General features: G+C 46.2%; 1 protein-coding gene across 1 annotated transcript in view; it reads left to right on the top strand.

Moving 5' to 3' along the window:
- Nucleotides 1–4,400, top strand: part of TBC1D1 (TBC1 domain family member 1) — a 107,496-nt gene extending 103,096 nt beyond the window's left edge. Inside the window, exon 19 of the mRNA XM_087828340.1 lies at nucleotides 2,346–4,400. Coding sequence (XP_087684466.1) covers nucleotides 2,346–2,546 — 201 coding nt within the window. The 3' untranslated portion in view covers nucleotides 2,547–4,400. The remainder of the gene's footprint in view (nucleotides 1–2,345) is intronic.
- The last annotated feature ends 9,496 nt before the right edge of the window (nucleotides 4,401–13,896 follow it).

Below are 13,896 nucleotides of genomic sequence, written 5' to 3'. Positions count from 1 at the left end.
ATTTCAAATGACTTCCAAACAGACAGTGGCTCCCTGAAGTATAACAGGATGAAAGCATTTCTCACAAAGCTCAGGCTTGCATTTGGAGGACTTGGCTTGCTAAGCTAGGCAGTACTCAAGTAAAAAGTTCATTTTATTGGGCTAATGTCCAGGTGACTTATGTGTGTGTGTGTGATGAAGGGTGGAGAGAAAGTTTATGCTGCTTCTATGATATTGTACCATTTTGGGAAAAGCTGCTCCAAAATCTGCATTCCTCAAGAAAGGCATTAGGCAGTAACAGTAATAACAGATGTTCTCCTTGGAATGTTCTTTCTCTTGACCAAGTGGCTCTGTATTTCTGGAGGTACCATTCAGAACCACAGCTTATGCCAATCCACCAGTATTGACTGAGTCCTTGCTAGCCTGCGTGCTAGGGGCCACCAAGATCTGTAAGACACTGTTGCTCTCAAAGAGTTGGGGTACAGAGTGCATTGTGTTGATTTGTGGGTGCTTGTGTGTTGTTTTCCCATCAACCTCTATGAGTCACGTGGGTTTACTGTCTTTCAGCCAGACTCTGTGAGATTTTTACCTCCATCTTTTTCTTTTTTTTTTTAGCAGTTTTCAGAGTCCAAGAATAGGTGTTCAACACGATGCTTAATTTTCCAACATAAATCTTTTTTTTTTTTTTGGCCAGTGTATCAAAATTTACCTGTTTTCAAACTTTGTTCTATCCTTATAGTTGTTAGACATCCCAAAGTTCCCATTTATTTTCTTGTTAAATACTAAAAAATGTTGTTAGCAGCTGGAGACCAAACAGTTAACCTGTTTTATCCAGTAGCATACATGAGACAATTGCATAGACATGTCAGATAGTGCCAGATAACAACAGACGTGCATTTTCCATGATAATCAACCACAAGTCATTGAACGCCATGAGCTAGGGGCTATGGGAAGCCAGACCCCTGTGCAGGATGAGATGTGCTTTCTCATGGAAGAGCTTCGGTCACATTGAGAAGACCTGATGCTCATGCAGAGCAGTAGGTGGCCCTGCAGAAAGCTCCCTGCTAAGCTGTGGGATGCACCTCAGGATGTTGTGGGCCTTCTGAATGAGCGCTCCTTCCTGGGCAAGTAGTGAGGCCTGACCCAGGCTGTGACCGTGGGTAGGATTATGGGGATCAGAGTCCTGCTTGGAGACACACACCAGGCATGAGCACCCCCTGCCTGGTGTCCTGACAAACTTAGGATCCCAGTCCTTTTCCTTCCTTCTGTCTTGAGTGCCCCAGTGGCACAGCCAGAGCTAGACTTTGAGTTCTGACTTGTCTGTCTGGCACAGGTGTTATCTTGTTCAAAACACTGTTTCTCCTGTTTGAAAAAGAAAAGAAAAAAAAGTACAATTTTTCCCACCTGAAATGGGATGTCTAGAGGGCTGGGCTGGATTAAGGACCCCGTGACCAGAGCACTGCTAGAATGCAGTTGTGCCCCGAGGCCCCAGCCAGAGAGGCCTTGGGACAGCAGGGGTGCCTGTGGTTTTCGCAGGAAACCCCTCAGCTTCACCAGAGGCAACTCACTGGTTGCCTGAGAAGCCTTCCCGAGTGCACTGGAGAGAGAAGCACCTGGAAGTTCTACCTAACTGACATTAATGTTGTGCTAGCTGCTGAGGATGTAGACCAGGTGGGCATGAGAGGACTGCTGAGCTCGCAGTGGTGGTGACCAGTCTGAGAGACGGTGCACAGGAGCCTCTTAGCAGCACGCTGGGCTGTTCTGAGCATCCACACATGTTCCAGGGGAAATGCCCGTGTTCCTTGACATAGAGCTGTCTTGTTACTGTAAGGAAAATAGAATTTCAGATTAGAGAATTATTACTACTTGGGCCTTTACGTGGAGTCCCTTTTGACAGTCAGTTTGAAACAGTTTGTCCTTATAAGTATATGTAGTCGTCAAAGTAGGCCAGGCTGTGCTGCGGGAATAAATAAAGCCCAGATATCAGTGGCATAACACAGAGGTCTTTGTCCCTGAAGCTCCACCTCTTCTCCAAGAAGCATCCTTTGGCCAAAGCAGAGCTGTCATCCCTGTAGTGGGTGACTAGGAGCTCAGGCTCCCTCTGCATTGTGAAGCCACCATCTCAGCACAGCTTCCAAAGCAGCCACAGCAGGAGAGGCTCTCTGGTGGCCCAGACTACCTGCAAGGGAACCTGGGAAATGTAGTCTCCCTGTGAGGCCAGAAGCACTGATAGTAAACAGTAGATTCCTCTCTGCCAAAATATGGCCCCACAGCTCCCCAAAGGCTGGACAGGGGAGGGTACTGTGGATGCACCCCCTGTGTCGTCACCGGGCAGTGACATTCTCGTATTTCCTTTTATTCTCCAGGTGGCCAATGGTAGGATCCAGAGCCTCGAGGCGACCGTGGAGAAGCTCCTGACCAGTGAGAGCAAGCTGAAGCAGGCTGCCCTTGCCTTAGAGCTGGAGAGGTCGGCGCTGCTGCAGACGGTGGAGGAGCTCCAGCGGCGGGCGGCAGAGCTGAGCGCCCCGCAGCCCGACCGCGCACAGCCCAGGCCCACGGGCGACTGACAGCACCTCGCCGGGCACGGCTCTGGAGGAGACCTTGCGACACCACCCTGACACTATCCAGGCCTTAACTGAGAGAGACAGAAGACGCTGGACGGGGAGAGTGAAGCGTGAAGCATGCTTCTCAGGGAGGAAGCTGGCTCGCCAGCATGCGGAGTCTTCTGGACTGAAACTTGTGGTTCAGGGGGATGAATGTCCCTGTGTTTTTGTTGTTTAGGTTCCAATTGGTCCTGATTACTGTAATCAGTAGATTTAGACGGCATGGACATGAATAAATGCACTTTTATGTTCCTTTTTCAGTATCACTGTGTTTGTAAAGAGCATTCTTCATACTGTGGAATTTGAGAAGCTGGAGGGCTCGAGAAGATTCCTCGGGCAAAGAGGTGGGTCCATCGCTCTCCCAGGGAGGGCCGGTGTGACTGCACCCTCAGCAGCATCGGCAGGGCGTGCAGGTGGCCCTGGTCCGTTCTCGTTATGAAAGGCCAAGATGACCGTTAGGAAAGATCGAAGTGATTTATTTAAATTTGACATCTTGAATTTGATCACTATTGGTATTTAATGAAGTTTCTTTTAAAAAAAAAATAGTATTTTCATACATTTTTTGCTTAGTCCTTAAGTATTGATCAAAGTCATTGTAGATGAACGCTTTATGAGAAAAATCACCATTTTTACGACTCTACGAGGTATTGCTCACATGCGACCTACAGTTGTAGAGTCTGAGATATTTATTTCTTTGTGGTGTTTCATATTCATGTTATAGTTATATATTTATTTTTGCCTGTTGTATGACATAATGCAGCTGTGTGTCCCTTTGAGCCTCCACCCCCTGGAAATCTGATTCCTTGCAGAGAGATAGCAAGCCACAGCAGGATTTTTAGGGGTGCCAGAGATTTGGGACTTTCAAAAAGAGATCAGCCTAAAATTGCAATCAAATGTGTGGCAGCTGAGAGCAGTTTTTTGGAGGTAGGATGTGTGTTTTGAACACAGCTCCCAACACAGCGACCCTCCCCTCCCTCAGGACGATGAGGACCTTGTGCCTTCAACTGCTCACGGTGGCCCTGGCTTCACCTGGTCACTGCTTGGGGCCTCCCACGCGCACTCTCAGAATCGGAAGCCTTACAAGGGGTGGGTCAGAGAGAAGCTGTGCGGGCCCATGTCACTCCTTAACAGCAGAATCATTTCTGGTCTTTATCATCCTAGCCCAGCGATTTTCAACCCTTTCCATCTCATGGCACATAAACTAATTACTAAAATTCTGCAGCACATCAAAAAGTGTATTTTTTGCTGATCTGACCAAAAAAGGTATAATTTTGATTCATTCACACTGGACGGTTATTGTGTTGGCTGTTGTCATATTTTTACTTAACAATCTAAGGGGAAAGAGGTCAGTGCCCCTGACTCAGTAGTCAGGTATTGCATGTTTTAAAATTCTTGCAGCACACAGGTTGAAAATCGCTGTCCTCACCACTTCTTCTATTCCACAGGAGTTTCTTTTGACCCTTTTAATTAAGCCTGAGGCGAAAGGAAGGATTCTCATATTTGGAGTCATTGTCAGTTTCCCCAGGCATTTCAAAGGAAGACAAGCGTGCCACCCCCGGTGCCTAAACACTTGAGTGGTATTTGGGACCTTCCCTGTTCCTGTGTCAGGGGAGCAGTTCTCATAAACCAAGACGACAATCCCAAGTTGTTCCACCAGATAGAACAGGAGTTAACATTGGAGGGCTTCTTTCCACGTATTTTACTGTTTGAATGTTTAATAATGTTGAAATCTGGACATCTGACCATTACTCAAAAACAATGACTCTGCATTAAATAAGAAACAAGAAAGCAATAAAACAATTTATGTGCACACTTTTATGGTGTTTGTCTTTTTTAGAAGCTTCGGATTTTCACTTCTCAGTCCAGGAGTGAAGGAATGCCTCGGGAACACCTACAGGTCAAAGTGTGACTATTACCTCACCATCAGTGGAACCATTTGAAGTCCTGGCGTCTTATGTTTTCAGTAGTGCTTGCTAACCTCCACTCGGGGTGTGATGGTGGCACTAATGAGACCAGCCCCATCACTTGTATGTGCCGGCCGGTGCTGTTATGAGATCATTGGGCAGAGGGGACTGTTGACAGGAGCCTGTGGAAACAGGTCGGACAGTCTCGCCTGTGACTTAGCCAGGGAAAGAAAATACATAGAACCAACTCATGAGGATGAGCAAAGGCTTCATATTCTCCCCAAACACACTCGAGTGTGTGCTTCAAGGTTGAATTTCTTTTGATACCATTTGTGCCCTCTTAGACTTAGGACATTCTGAGTCCTCAGGAAGCCCATTATTAGAAAACACACAAAAGTTTCTCCTATGCGGAGCACTCTGTCCGTCGGGGGATTTGTGCTTGTTCGCTTGGTGAATCAGGAGAAGTTGCGCTGAGTGCCGTGGCAATCAGGATTTGTTACAGGAATCGCACCCAACAGGGCCGCGAGGAACTGAGAGTGAATTTGCACGAGGAGGTACGTGAACTGAGGTGTGTGAACCAGCGGATCATCTGAGAAGCAAAACACACGTTCCATGCTGAAGTGGGCCTGGGCAGGTGGCATTCGGGGAGCCCTGTGGGAAGCTGTTGCTGCCACATAGTGCCACCGCCGTGTACCTACAGCCAGATGCCTCAGTGGTGACCCCGGGGCCACTGTAGGTCAACACTGAAGGTCAACACTTGGGAAGAAGAGATGGAGGTGGACCAGAGGAGAGTGAGGACAGGCACCTCTGTGTCTGTCAGTTGCCATATTTGACTCCGATGACCTTCGGAGAAAAACGGCCTTTGCTTCACTTTTGTCTTCCATATCTCACACAGGCACATCTTTGAGCCAATTCCAACATACCACCACCTGGGGAAGGGGGCTCTGGGAAAGGTAGTTCCGACTTAACTCAGATAACAATACAAACCACACCAGTTCATTTTGAAACCTGCCTAATTTGAATGACCGCATGCAGTGTGAGTCATTTTAAGGAGGCCCTCCATCTAAATATATATGATCAGTGATCCATAGAGTTCCGATTCTCAGATTGATTTTGACTTTGAGAGTCACTGATGATGCAACATTGGAGACTAAAAACCGCACCAGACCATGGCTGGCATCCAGGATGACCTGCCATCCTTCATCTGCTCTCCTCTGTCAAGTGTTAAAAATGTTCTACAAATTAAAAACCCAGAAGTTTCCTATGTGGTAAAATAATTTACAGGCCACATTGTCTTAAATTGAAACTTCCTTAAGGATTTGGAATGGCTCAGAATAATCTTGGACTGGGAAAGCTGTAAGGAACCTTCTACTTCATACTAGAAAACCACATCCCACCTCATTTGATAGAGGGACAAGTGAGGTGAAAAGAGTTTCAAAATCACCGAACAGCCAGCTACAGGATCGGAGTAGATCCCCAGCCTTCTGGCTGCCTAATAGTCAACACCGCCCAGCTTTAATTGCAGTGAGATTTAAGAATCATTTCTGATGACATCAAGATTCAAAGCAAGCAAAGGCCTGTGTCATTTTCACTGGGTGACCTGTATAGTAAAGAGTCAAATCAGGTTTTCTCCTGAAATGTGGAGTCTCCAGGGGCCTTAATTTATCATGAGTTAAACCCAGGGGGTTCTCCAGCCCAACCCGCTGTGTGGAGTCAGAGGCAGAGGAAAACTCCCGCAACAGGGTCTGGATCGATGAGTCCAACGTGTGTTCTTGACAGCTTTTCTTTTTCTTTTTTTTTTAAACCTTTAGACTTTTGAAAACCCTTGAATTGTAATGTTTTTCCATTATATAAAGGTTTTTTGCTGCCATTTTTAGAAATGACCAGAATGATTAGGGAAATGTAAGAGGATATGGAGCAGCCCCAAACAATCATTAACTGAACCTTTTGAAATTGATAACAAAAAATAAAAGAATGTTTTAGACTTCACAGATATCTGCCTTCGTATCTCTAAACTGAACAATCAACCATTTGGGTTGTACCCCTTATGAGCAGAGTGTCTGAAAGTACACCACTGGGTGTGTGTGTAGTTTAAAATTTTGTATGTGACTACATTTGATTATAAAAACAAATTTTAAAATGAAGTCAAATAGTTTAAAAATATTAATGATGAAAAAGTTGCTAATCCCATGTTTTTAAGAACAATGAACATTTCATTTTAAATATTGTTTTGGGATATAGTCATTCACATGTCAGTTTCCAAGTTGAGCCCAGGTTGATGGTTGGTTTTAATGCACTTATGCTGGGAAAAGGTGGCTTCCAAAATCCAGTAACTCTTCCTGGAGGAAGGGCACTGCTGGTGACAGTCATGAAGCTCATTAATTCGCTTTGATTCACCAATGATGCAGAGGTTTTTGTTGAAATCTGGTTAGAAAATTTCCATCTCCTCTGCTGGCAGACTATTTCTTGTAAACTAATCCACACATGTTAGAGTTTGAGATTTTTAAACCAAGGACTTTAAAGCACTCAAACGCTTCATTTGGAAAGTTTTGAACAAGTTATAAAAGCCTTTCCAAGACTGAGGAACACTCTCACAGGGCTTTTTGGCCAGAAGGGGACCTAAACAATGGAAACACTTCCACAGATCCTCTTCCGAAAAGCCCTTTACTAGTGCTTTCTCTGCTGTCTTGCCTGGGGACCCCTCGCCCGGAGCCCTCTGCTCTCAGCCCTGGGGCAGGGTCTGGCCTGGGGGCCTTTACCATGTGGCTTCGGGTCACCTGCCTGTGTGCCTGTCACGAGTCTGGAGGCCTGGGCCGGGCAAGATGCTGGCTGAGTGGAGCAGAAAGGAGCTGAACCCCCCCCCCCCGTGTGTGTGTGTGTGTGTGTGTGTGTGTGTGTGTGTGTGTGAAAAATAGCGGCTGTGACTCGCTGCCCTTTATGACTGCAGTGCCCTTTCCCCAGGACCAGGGGAGATGGGGGGCACTGACAGGCGAGGGGAAGCAGCTTTGTCACATTCTTCCAGTCACATTCATCTGCTTTTCCTCACCCTCTGGCTCCATCTTCCTGACCTTGTTTTTGTCTCATTCCATAATTGGACCCATGCTGACCAATTCTGGGTGTCTCCTTCCTGCCCTTCTAGACATTTTTTTCTAAATCTCCGTGTTTCTCATTTCTTCCAACCGTAGGAAAAGCTTACGGGTTACGGTTAAGCTCTGCCTTTGGTTCTCAACACCCTACAGGGTCACATCCTGAGCTGCCATTTGGGGAATCTGTACAGATGTAGCCCATTGGAGAAGTAGAGGCAAATTTGCTTGGGGGGGGGGGCTATTGAATGATAAAGTTCCACCCATCTCTGTGCTTTATCCATTTTCCTTCCTTTGACGTACATGGCAGTCAACTTCTAAATTTCATAAGCTCGAATCATCTAAGTGGCTTGGTTATTAGGAAGGTTAAAATGAACTTGTTCACTCAGGATTCCTCTCTTCCCCCACGTACTCTGTGATCACTCAATATCTCTATAGCCCCCACTGTGTACCCTTTGTGTAGATATGGACCCGCCTACCACTCAGGCCCTAACTCTGCTCTCACTGATATATCACCTGCTTGTCTGTTTTTACTCCTGATCTAGGTCCTGGGGCGATAAGATAGCACCTGGCATCATCTAGCTTTTATCTAGCAGAGGAGCTAGGTACATAGAGCAAGTAAACGAAAATCCTGGGTGGGGGCTGCCCCCCCAGAGTAGCCAGAGTAGGCTATGGTGAAGAGCTGGTGTTCAGGATGAGACCCAAAAGCCAGGAAGAGCTGGGTGAGAGTGTACTGGGCAGCTCAGCGTTAGAAGATGGAAGAGCACTTTCCAAATGATGCATAATTCTACCCTACCTTTCAGTTTTGTATGAGATATATTTTTCAAAATCCCCAACCCACTTTAACATCATGTCTTTTTCAGGTGGCAAGAAAATAACCAACATTTTTCAAGATAGAACATCCCATTACTATATAGTCCCATAAATATAAATGATAAATTATTGGCCTCATCCACTGTTTTTTGTTTTTTGTTTTTTGTTTCAAGTGACACAACTCTTGACTTAGCATCAAGCAACAAAGAAGAATGAGTTGGTGACATGGGCATTGTGATAGACACCTGACAGGGAGTGACCTTGTCACTTCAGTTTATGCCACTGTCGCCTACAGATCTGACAGCCAGCCTGTGGACACTGCCAGATTGACTTCACACTGTGATGATGGGGACACTGGGCACTGGGAAGATAGTCCTTAAAGTTAGGTGTGATTTCCTGGCGTGAGAATTCAAAAGGGAAGGTGAGTCAGGAGACGGTGAAACTCTCCAAAAGTAAATCCTGACTGTTCTAATTATATTCCAGGATACTGAGAAAATCTGAGCAAAGAATAGCTCGATTGCTGTTATTAATATTCTTTTGCAGTGAGTTGATAATGGTGGAAAAGGTACTGGAAATGGGAGTGCAGAAGTCTTTGAAGAATTAATTATAAAGGTAGCCAAACGCCCTGTTTTTTGTTTGTTTGTTTTTTTAAATAAGGAAGTGCTGGTGTAAATTATGGTTCTCTGAGCCCTATGAACTCTTAACTGCATCAATCCTGAAGATACTCTTGCAGATGTTCCTTTAACCCTCGGCGCTTTCTTTAGGAAGCCCCAGGGCTTCTCAGGTACTTTTCCCGAGTAACGTTTGTGTTTATTCCAGTGTCCACTGTGCACGTGATCCTATTTGGACTCGACATTTCCAGAACACTCAAAGCCAAACTCTTTGTAACTCTTCAGTTAGCAAATGTGCAAGCATTTTGTTCTGACCCATGACTCATTTTGACCCTCTCCAATCTTTATTCCAGTTATTTCATGCTTTCTCCTATCTTTAACATTCTTGTAAATCACCGTAAATCATTTGAGGAAAAAGAGGGATCCTGGAAAATATAAACAGAAGCAACATCTAGTGGTTAAAGCACAAACCCTGGAGTGGGCTGGAATTCAACCCTGAGACCTTGTATGTAAAAGAGAAATAATAACAGCTATTTCATACGATGGTTATGCAAATATTTGTGAAGAACACTCTGGTTAAGACAAAGTTAGCAAGCAATAAATATAAGCTATCATTTCATTATGATTCTATAAAGTAAATAAATTTGATTCTATGAGCTTGGACTCCACCCCAGGCAGAATTTCTCAACAGATTGTAAAAGGTGATCTTTAAAATTAGAATGATTCCCCAAGACCATGTCACATCAGGCCAATATAATTTTATAATTTTGAAAGTGTTATGACCAGATATAAGATGAAAAGCTGTAGGAAAACATACCTGATGTCAACAAATCTTTTGACATCTTTTATAATAGCTTAAATAAGTTAAAGTTACATGGACGGAAGAGCAGTTAATTGTGTTGACGTAACAGGTTAAACTAGTAAATTGTAGGGTTGCTTGGTGGTGCAGGAAAAGCCACACATTGGAGTTGGTGTCAGAATTACAGTGAAGAAAGCTAGTTTCCATCTTTCAATAGGTGGTCTTTCTAAAGCATTTCCCCATGAATATTAGGTTACATACACATGGTAAAAACTCAAACACACAACAGAAACATACAAAATAAAAGCAAAGTCCTCCAAATACTACCCAAAGGTAATCATTTTCATTAGTTTCTTATCTCTTCTTCCCCAAATTGATATGTGTATTACAGGAAACATGTATGTGTGTGTGTGTGTGGAAACATTTTGGGTTGGAAACACTGGAGTTGGCGGGACGGACGTGTGCTACTGTCTTCTAGTGGGCAGAAACCAGATATGCTGCTAAATATCCTACCATATGAAGAACAGCCCCCCCAACGAAGAATTGTCAACCCAAAATGTCAGTATTACTGATGCTGACAACCCCTGCTCGGGGCAGTGGTTTTGAAACCTGAATGCGTCAGAATCCCCTGGAGGGTTCGCTGAAACTCAGATTGCTGGGCCCCACTCCCACAGTTTCTAATTCAGTAGGTGTGGAGTGGGGCCCCCAATTTGGCATTTCTACAGGTTTCCCAGAAGTTCCAAGAACCGCGCTTGTGGATCCTGTGCCCGGGGTCTTCCACTCGTCCGCGTGGACGAGGCGGGCTCACGGTTCCGCCCCGTCTGGGCTCCGCCCCCGGAGAGGGTAAGAGAGAGGCACGGGCCTTGGCCATGAAGAGCCAAGCCCAGAAGAGCAGAAGTGGCAGGCGCCGTTTCCACTGGGGCCCACTGGCAAGGCCTTAGTGACGCAGCCACACCCAGCTACGCGACAGGCTGGAGGACGTGGCATTGAGGGGCCACAAGCCCTTCAGTGATTCGGGGATTTTGTTGATAGAAGGAAGACGAAAGAACTGATGCTGGGGACAGTTTGCAGTCTCTGCAGATCTGCAGCCCACCGCCCCTGCGCTTGCCCTTTCTCTCTCTCTCTCTCTCCCCCCCATCCCCCCTCTCTCTCCCCCCCTCTCCCCCCCTCTCTCCCCCCCTTTCTCCCCCCCTCCCCCCTTCCCCCCCTCCCTCCCTCTCCCCCCCCTCGATTCATGCCTCTCCTTCTCACTTGCTGTTCTCCAGATGCCCTGATGCCTCTGCTCTGCCCATGGCCAGCACGCCCCAGATTCAGGGCCTTTGTGTTGCTAGACCTTCTGCTTTGGGAGCTTCTCTTCCAGATGATCACTTGGGGTTTTCCTCACTTTATTCAGGTCTCAACTCAAATATTATCCTCAGAGAGGCGGGCCCTGACCACCTGTCTACCAGGTGACCCTGCCCCACCTGCCCCTTTTCTCTTTCTCCCCGACCCTGCTTTCTCTGCCCACGTCACTCGGTGCTCCTGTCAGCGTGCTGCGTCTTTATTTGCTTCTCTTTCTGTCCCTGTCACAGGACAGCAGGATTTGTGAGGCATGAGCTGCCTTCCTCTCTGTCATAACCTGGAGCGGCACCTGGCACAGAGGAGGCCCTCAAACATTCGCTGAACAAGTGAACGTGCCTATTCCATTTTTGACAGATGCTGCCAGGTTGCCCTTCAAATAGATTTGTCCTTAGGTTTGAAATCCATGAGCATGTTCAACCCTCATTAATTTGGAATATTTTCTTTGGGCTTCTTGTGCCCAGTGTAGTTTCAAATAGGCCTTGTGGCCCTGGAACATTTATCATTTGTCCCTCTGTCTTGTGGGAGGCGACCTCATCTCCCCAGGCCCCTGGGGCTACACCTCCCAGCGGGAGTGTGGGCCAGAGGAAACAAAGAGGGCTGGCAGCAAATCTGCCACACTAGGCAACAGCATTTCTCACAGGGACATGTGATGGTCACACCCACTTAGCGTAATAGCCCAATCAAGGGAGAGGTACTGATTCATCTGATTTAGCCCCCACCAGAAAAATCAACCCCTATCTAAATTTTCTTGACTTACAAGATTCTTAGTGGTTCAAAACTGCCTTATCAGCTCAAGCTGATCTAAGAAAATAAACATTTCATAACTGTGATAATATAAGCAACTCCAGACACAGAACAGTTCAGCCCCGATGGACGGTTCTTATAAATAAAGCAGGCTATCACACACTACAGAAATAACTAGAATTTCTATGATTTCACGGGGAGCCAAATGGAAGTGCCCTTGCCAAGTGAATGCTAGTCATCCCATAGTCCAAATGTGGTCAGGTGCTAGATGCGAGCCAAACATGTTCTGCTCCAACTAGAGCCACTTCTTAATAGAACCCAGTTAACTTGAGCCCTCAAATTGAATTTTTATACTTAGATTTTAGGGAAAGGGGACATGCTACAACAAAATGAGCTCATCTAAAGGTTCCGGTTCAAACCTAACAGAAACAAAATGCCAACAGCCTGAGGCATGCCTGGAACCTGGTCTAAGTGAGTGGCTTATGTGTTCTACATCGAAAACCCATGTCATCTGGACTCAGTGCCCTGCAACCCTGCAGATCCTGTATGATTAAAAACGGGCCAAGCCCTGATCCATGAGACAGAGATTTTCAGCATCACTGCTTAAAATAAAAACAGCTTCCTGTTAGCCAGAAAAGGCCAGTTATCAAAAGAACCTCATTTCCTCAGCATTTTAATTTTTGAGATTTTTATAGTGATAAGAGGAAAGCAAATTATTTTTCAAGGGAGTGTGCTGCAGCAATTTCTCTGAGAAATTTATCTCCTGAGACAAGGTATCCATGTGGTCTTTTTTGGATGGACATAAGAGTAGCCCAGACAAAATCAGGGGAGGCACCTCCTTGCCCACTGGCTCAATTCAGGGGCAACTTGTACCTCTGTAAGCGAAGGGACTGAACTGAAGCTAGGTTGGCCAAAAGAGGTCATCTGGTTCAGACTGAGCTCATAAATTCCCCTAGAGCAATAGGTGGTGATTTTTCCTACTCCCCAGATCCAAATCCTCTCAGTAACTGGCTTGGCAGTCTGCAGTGCAGGCAGGAAACAGCGAGGAGTGGATGCCTTGGAAAACTAGGCCAACTCAGGCTCAGGAAGGCTCCCCGGCTGTGCCAGAAACAGCAGCCCCAGCAGGGCGGGGACCTGTGGGAAACCATGGGTCATGGCTTCACGACTGGTAGGCACCAGCTACGCAGTTCAATCTTGGCCACTTCCTGGGTTTTCCAGAAGGTTCTAGATTTCCTGCACAAGGCAGGGATCATAATCCTGTGGTTCACTGGGGGTGAGTGTGGCTCATCAGTCAGGGAGGCCCTTCCTCCGTGTTCATGAGTGGGATCAGACCTCACTGAGCTCAGGTCCTCAGAGCACCAAAAGAAAATATTTTTCATGTGATGTGTTTGGAAACTATTTCTCATATGCGGAGGCCCACCGAACCTTCAAAGGCCACAAACCTAAAAATGTTTTGGACACTGTGGAAGCCAAAGAAACTTTTCCAGCTTCCTGAGGCTGTGTGAAAAGGCTGCAAGTGTTCCTACAGCTTGTGGTCTGGAGATTCTCCTTTCATTCTTTTTCCTTACTGTTTCTTCCCCCATCAGATCCCTTCCCTGGAAAGTTCCATTTATCCCTCAATCATGACAACCTGGTCATGACTGAAAGCTTCAGTCCACCTGTGGGAATTCGGAAGAAAGTAAAGAAACCACCTTCAGCTATAGGGGGTTTCAAAGCAGCGTGCCAGTGTCCCAGTGTCCTCCAGATCTTTTGGGGGCAAATGGTTTATTTTAAAAAATGTTTCTATTGATTTTTTTGGGGGGGGGAGAGAGGAAGGGAGAGAGAGGGAGAGAAACATTGATGAGAGAGAAACATTGATCAGCTGCCTCCTGCACACCCCCTCCCAGGGATTGAGCCCTCAACCCAGGCATGTGCCCTGATAGGGAATCGAACCCGAAACCCTTGGGATGGCACTCAATCAACTGAGCAACACCAGCGAGGGCGCAAATGGCTTTTTATATTTTATTTATTTATGTATTA

This window comes from Miniopterus natalensis, chromosome 1 (genome assembly GCF_054644295.1).
Source record: "Miniopterus natalensis isolate mMinNat1 chromosome 1, mMinNat1.hap1, whole genome shotgun sequence".
Lineage (NCBI taxonomy): Eukaryota > Metazoa > Chordata > Mammalia > Chiroptera > Miniopteridae > Miniopterus > Miniopterus natalensis.
The sequence above is the reverse complement of the archived record's forward strand: the minus strand, read 5'-3'. Positions and strand labels throughout refer to the sequence as shown.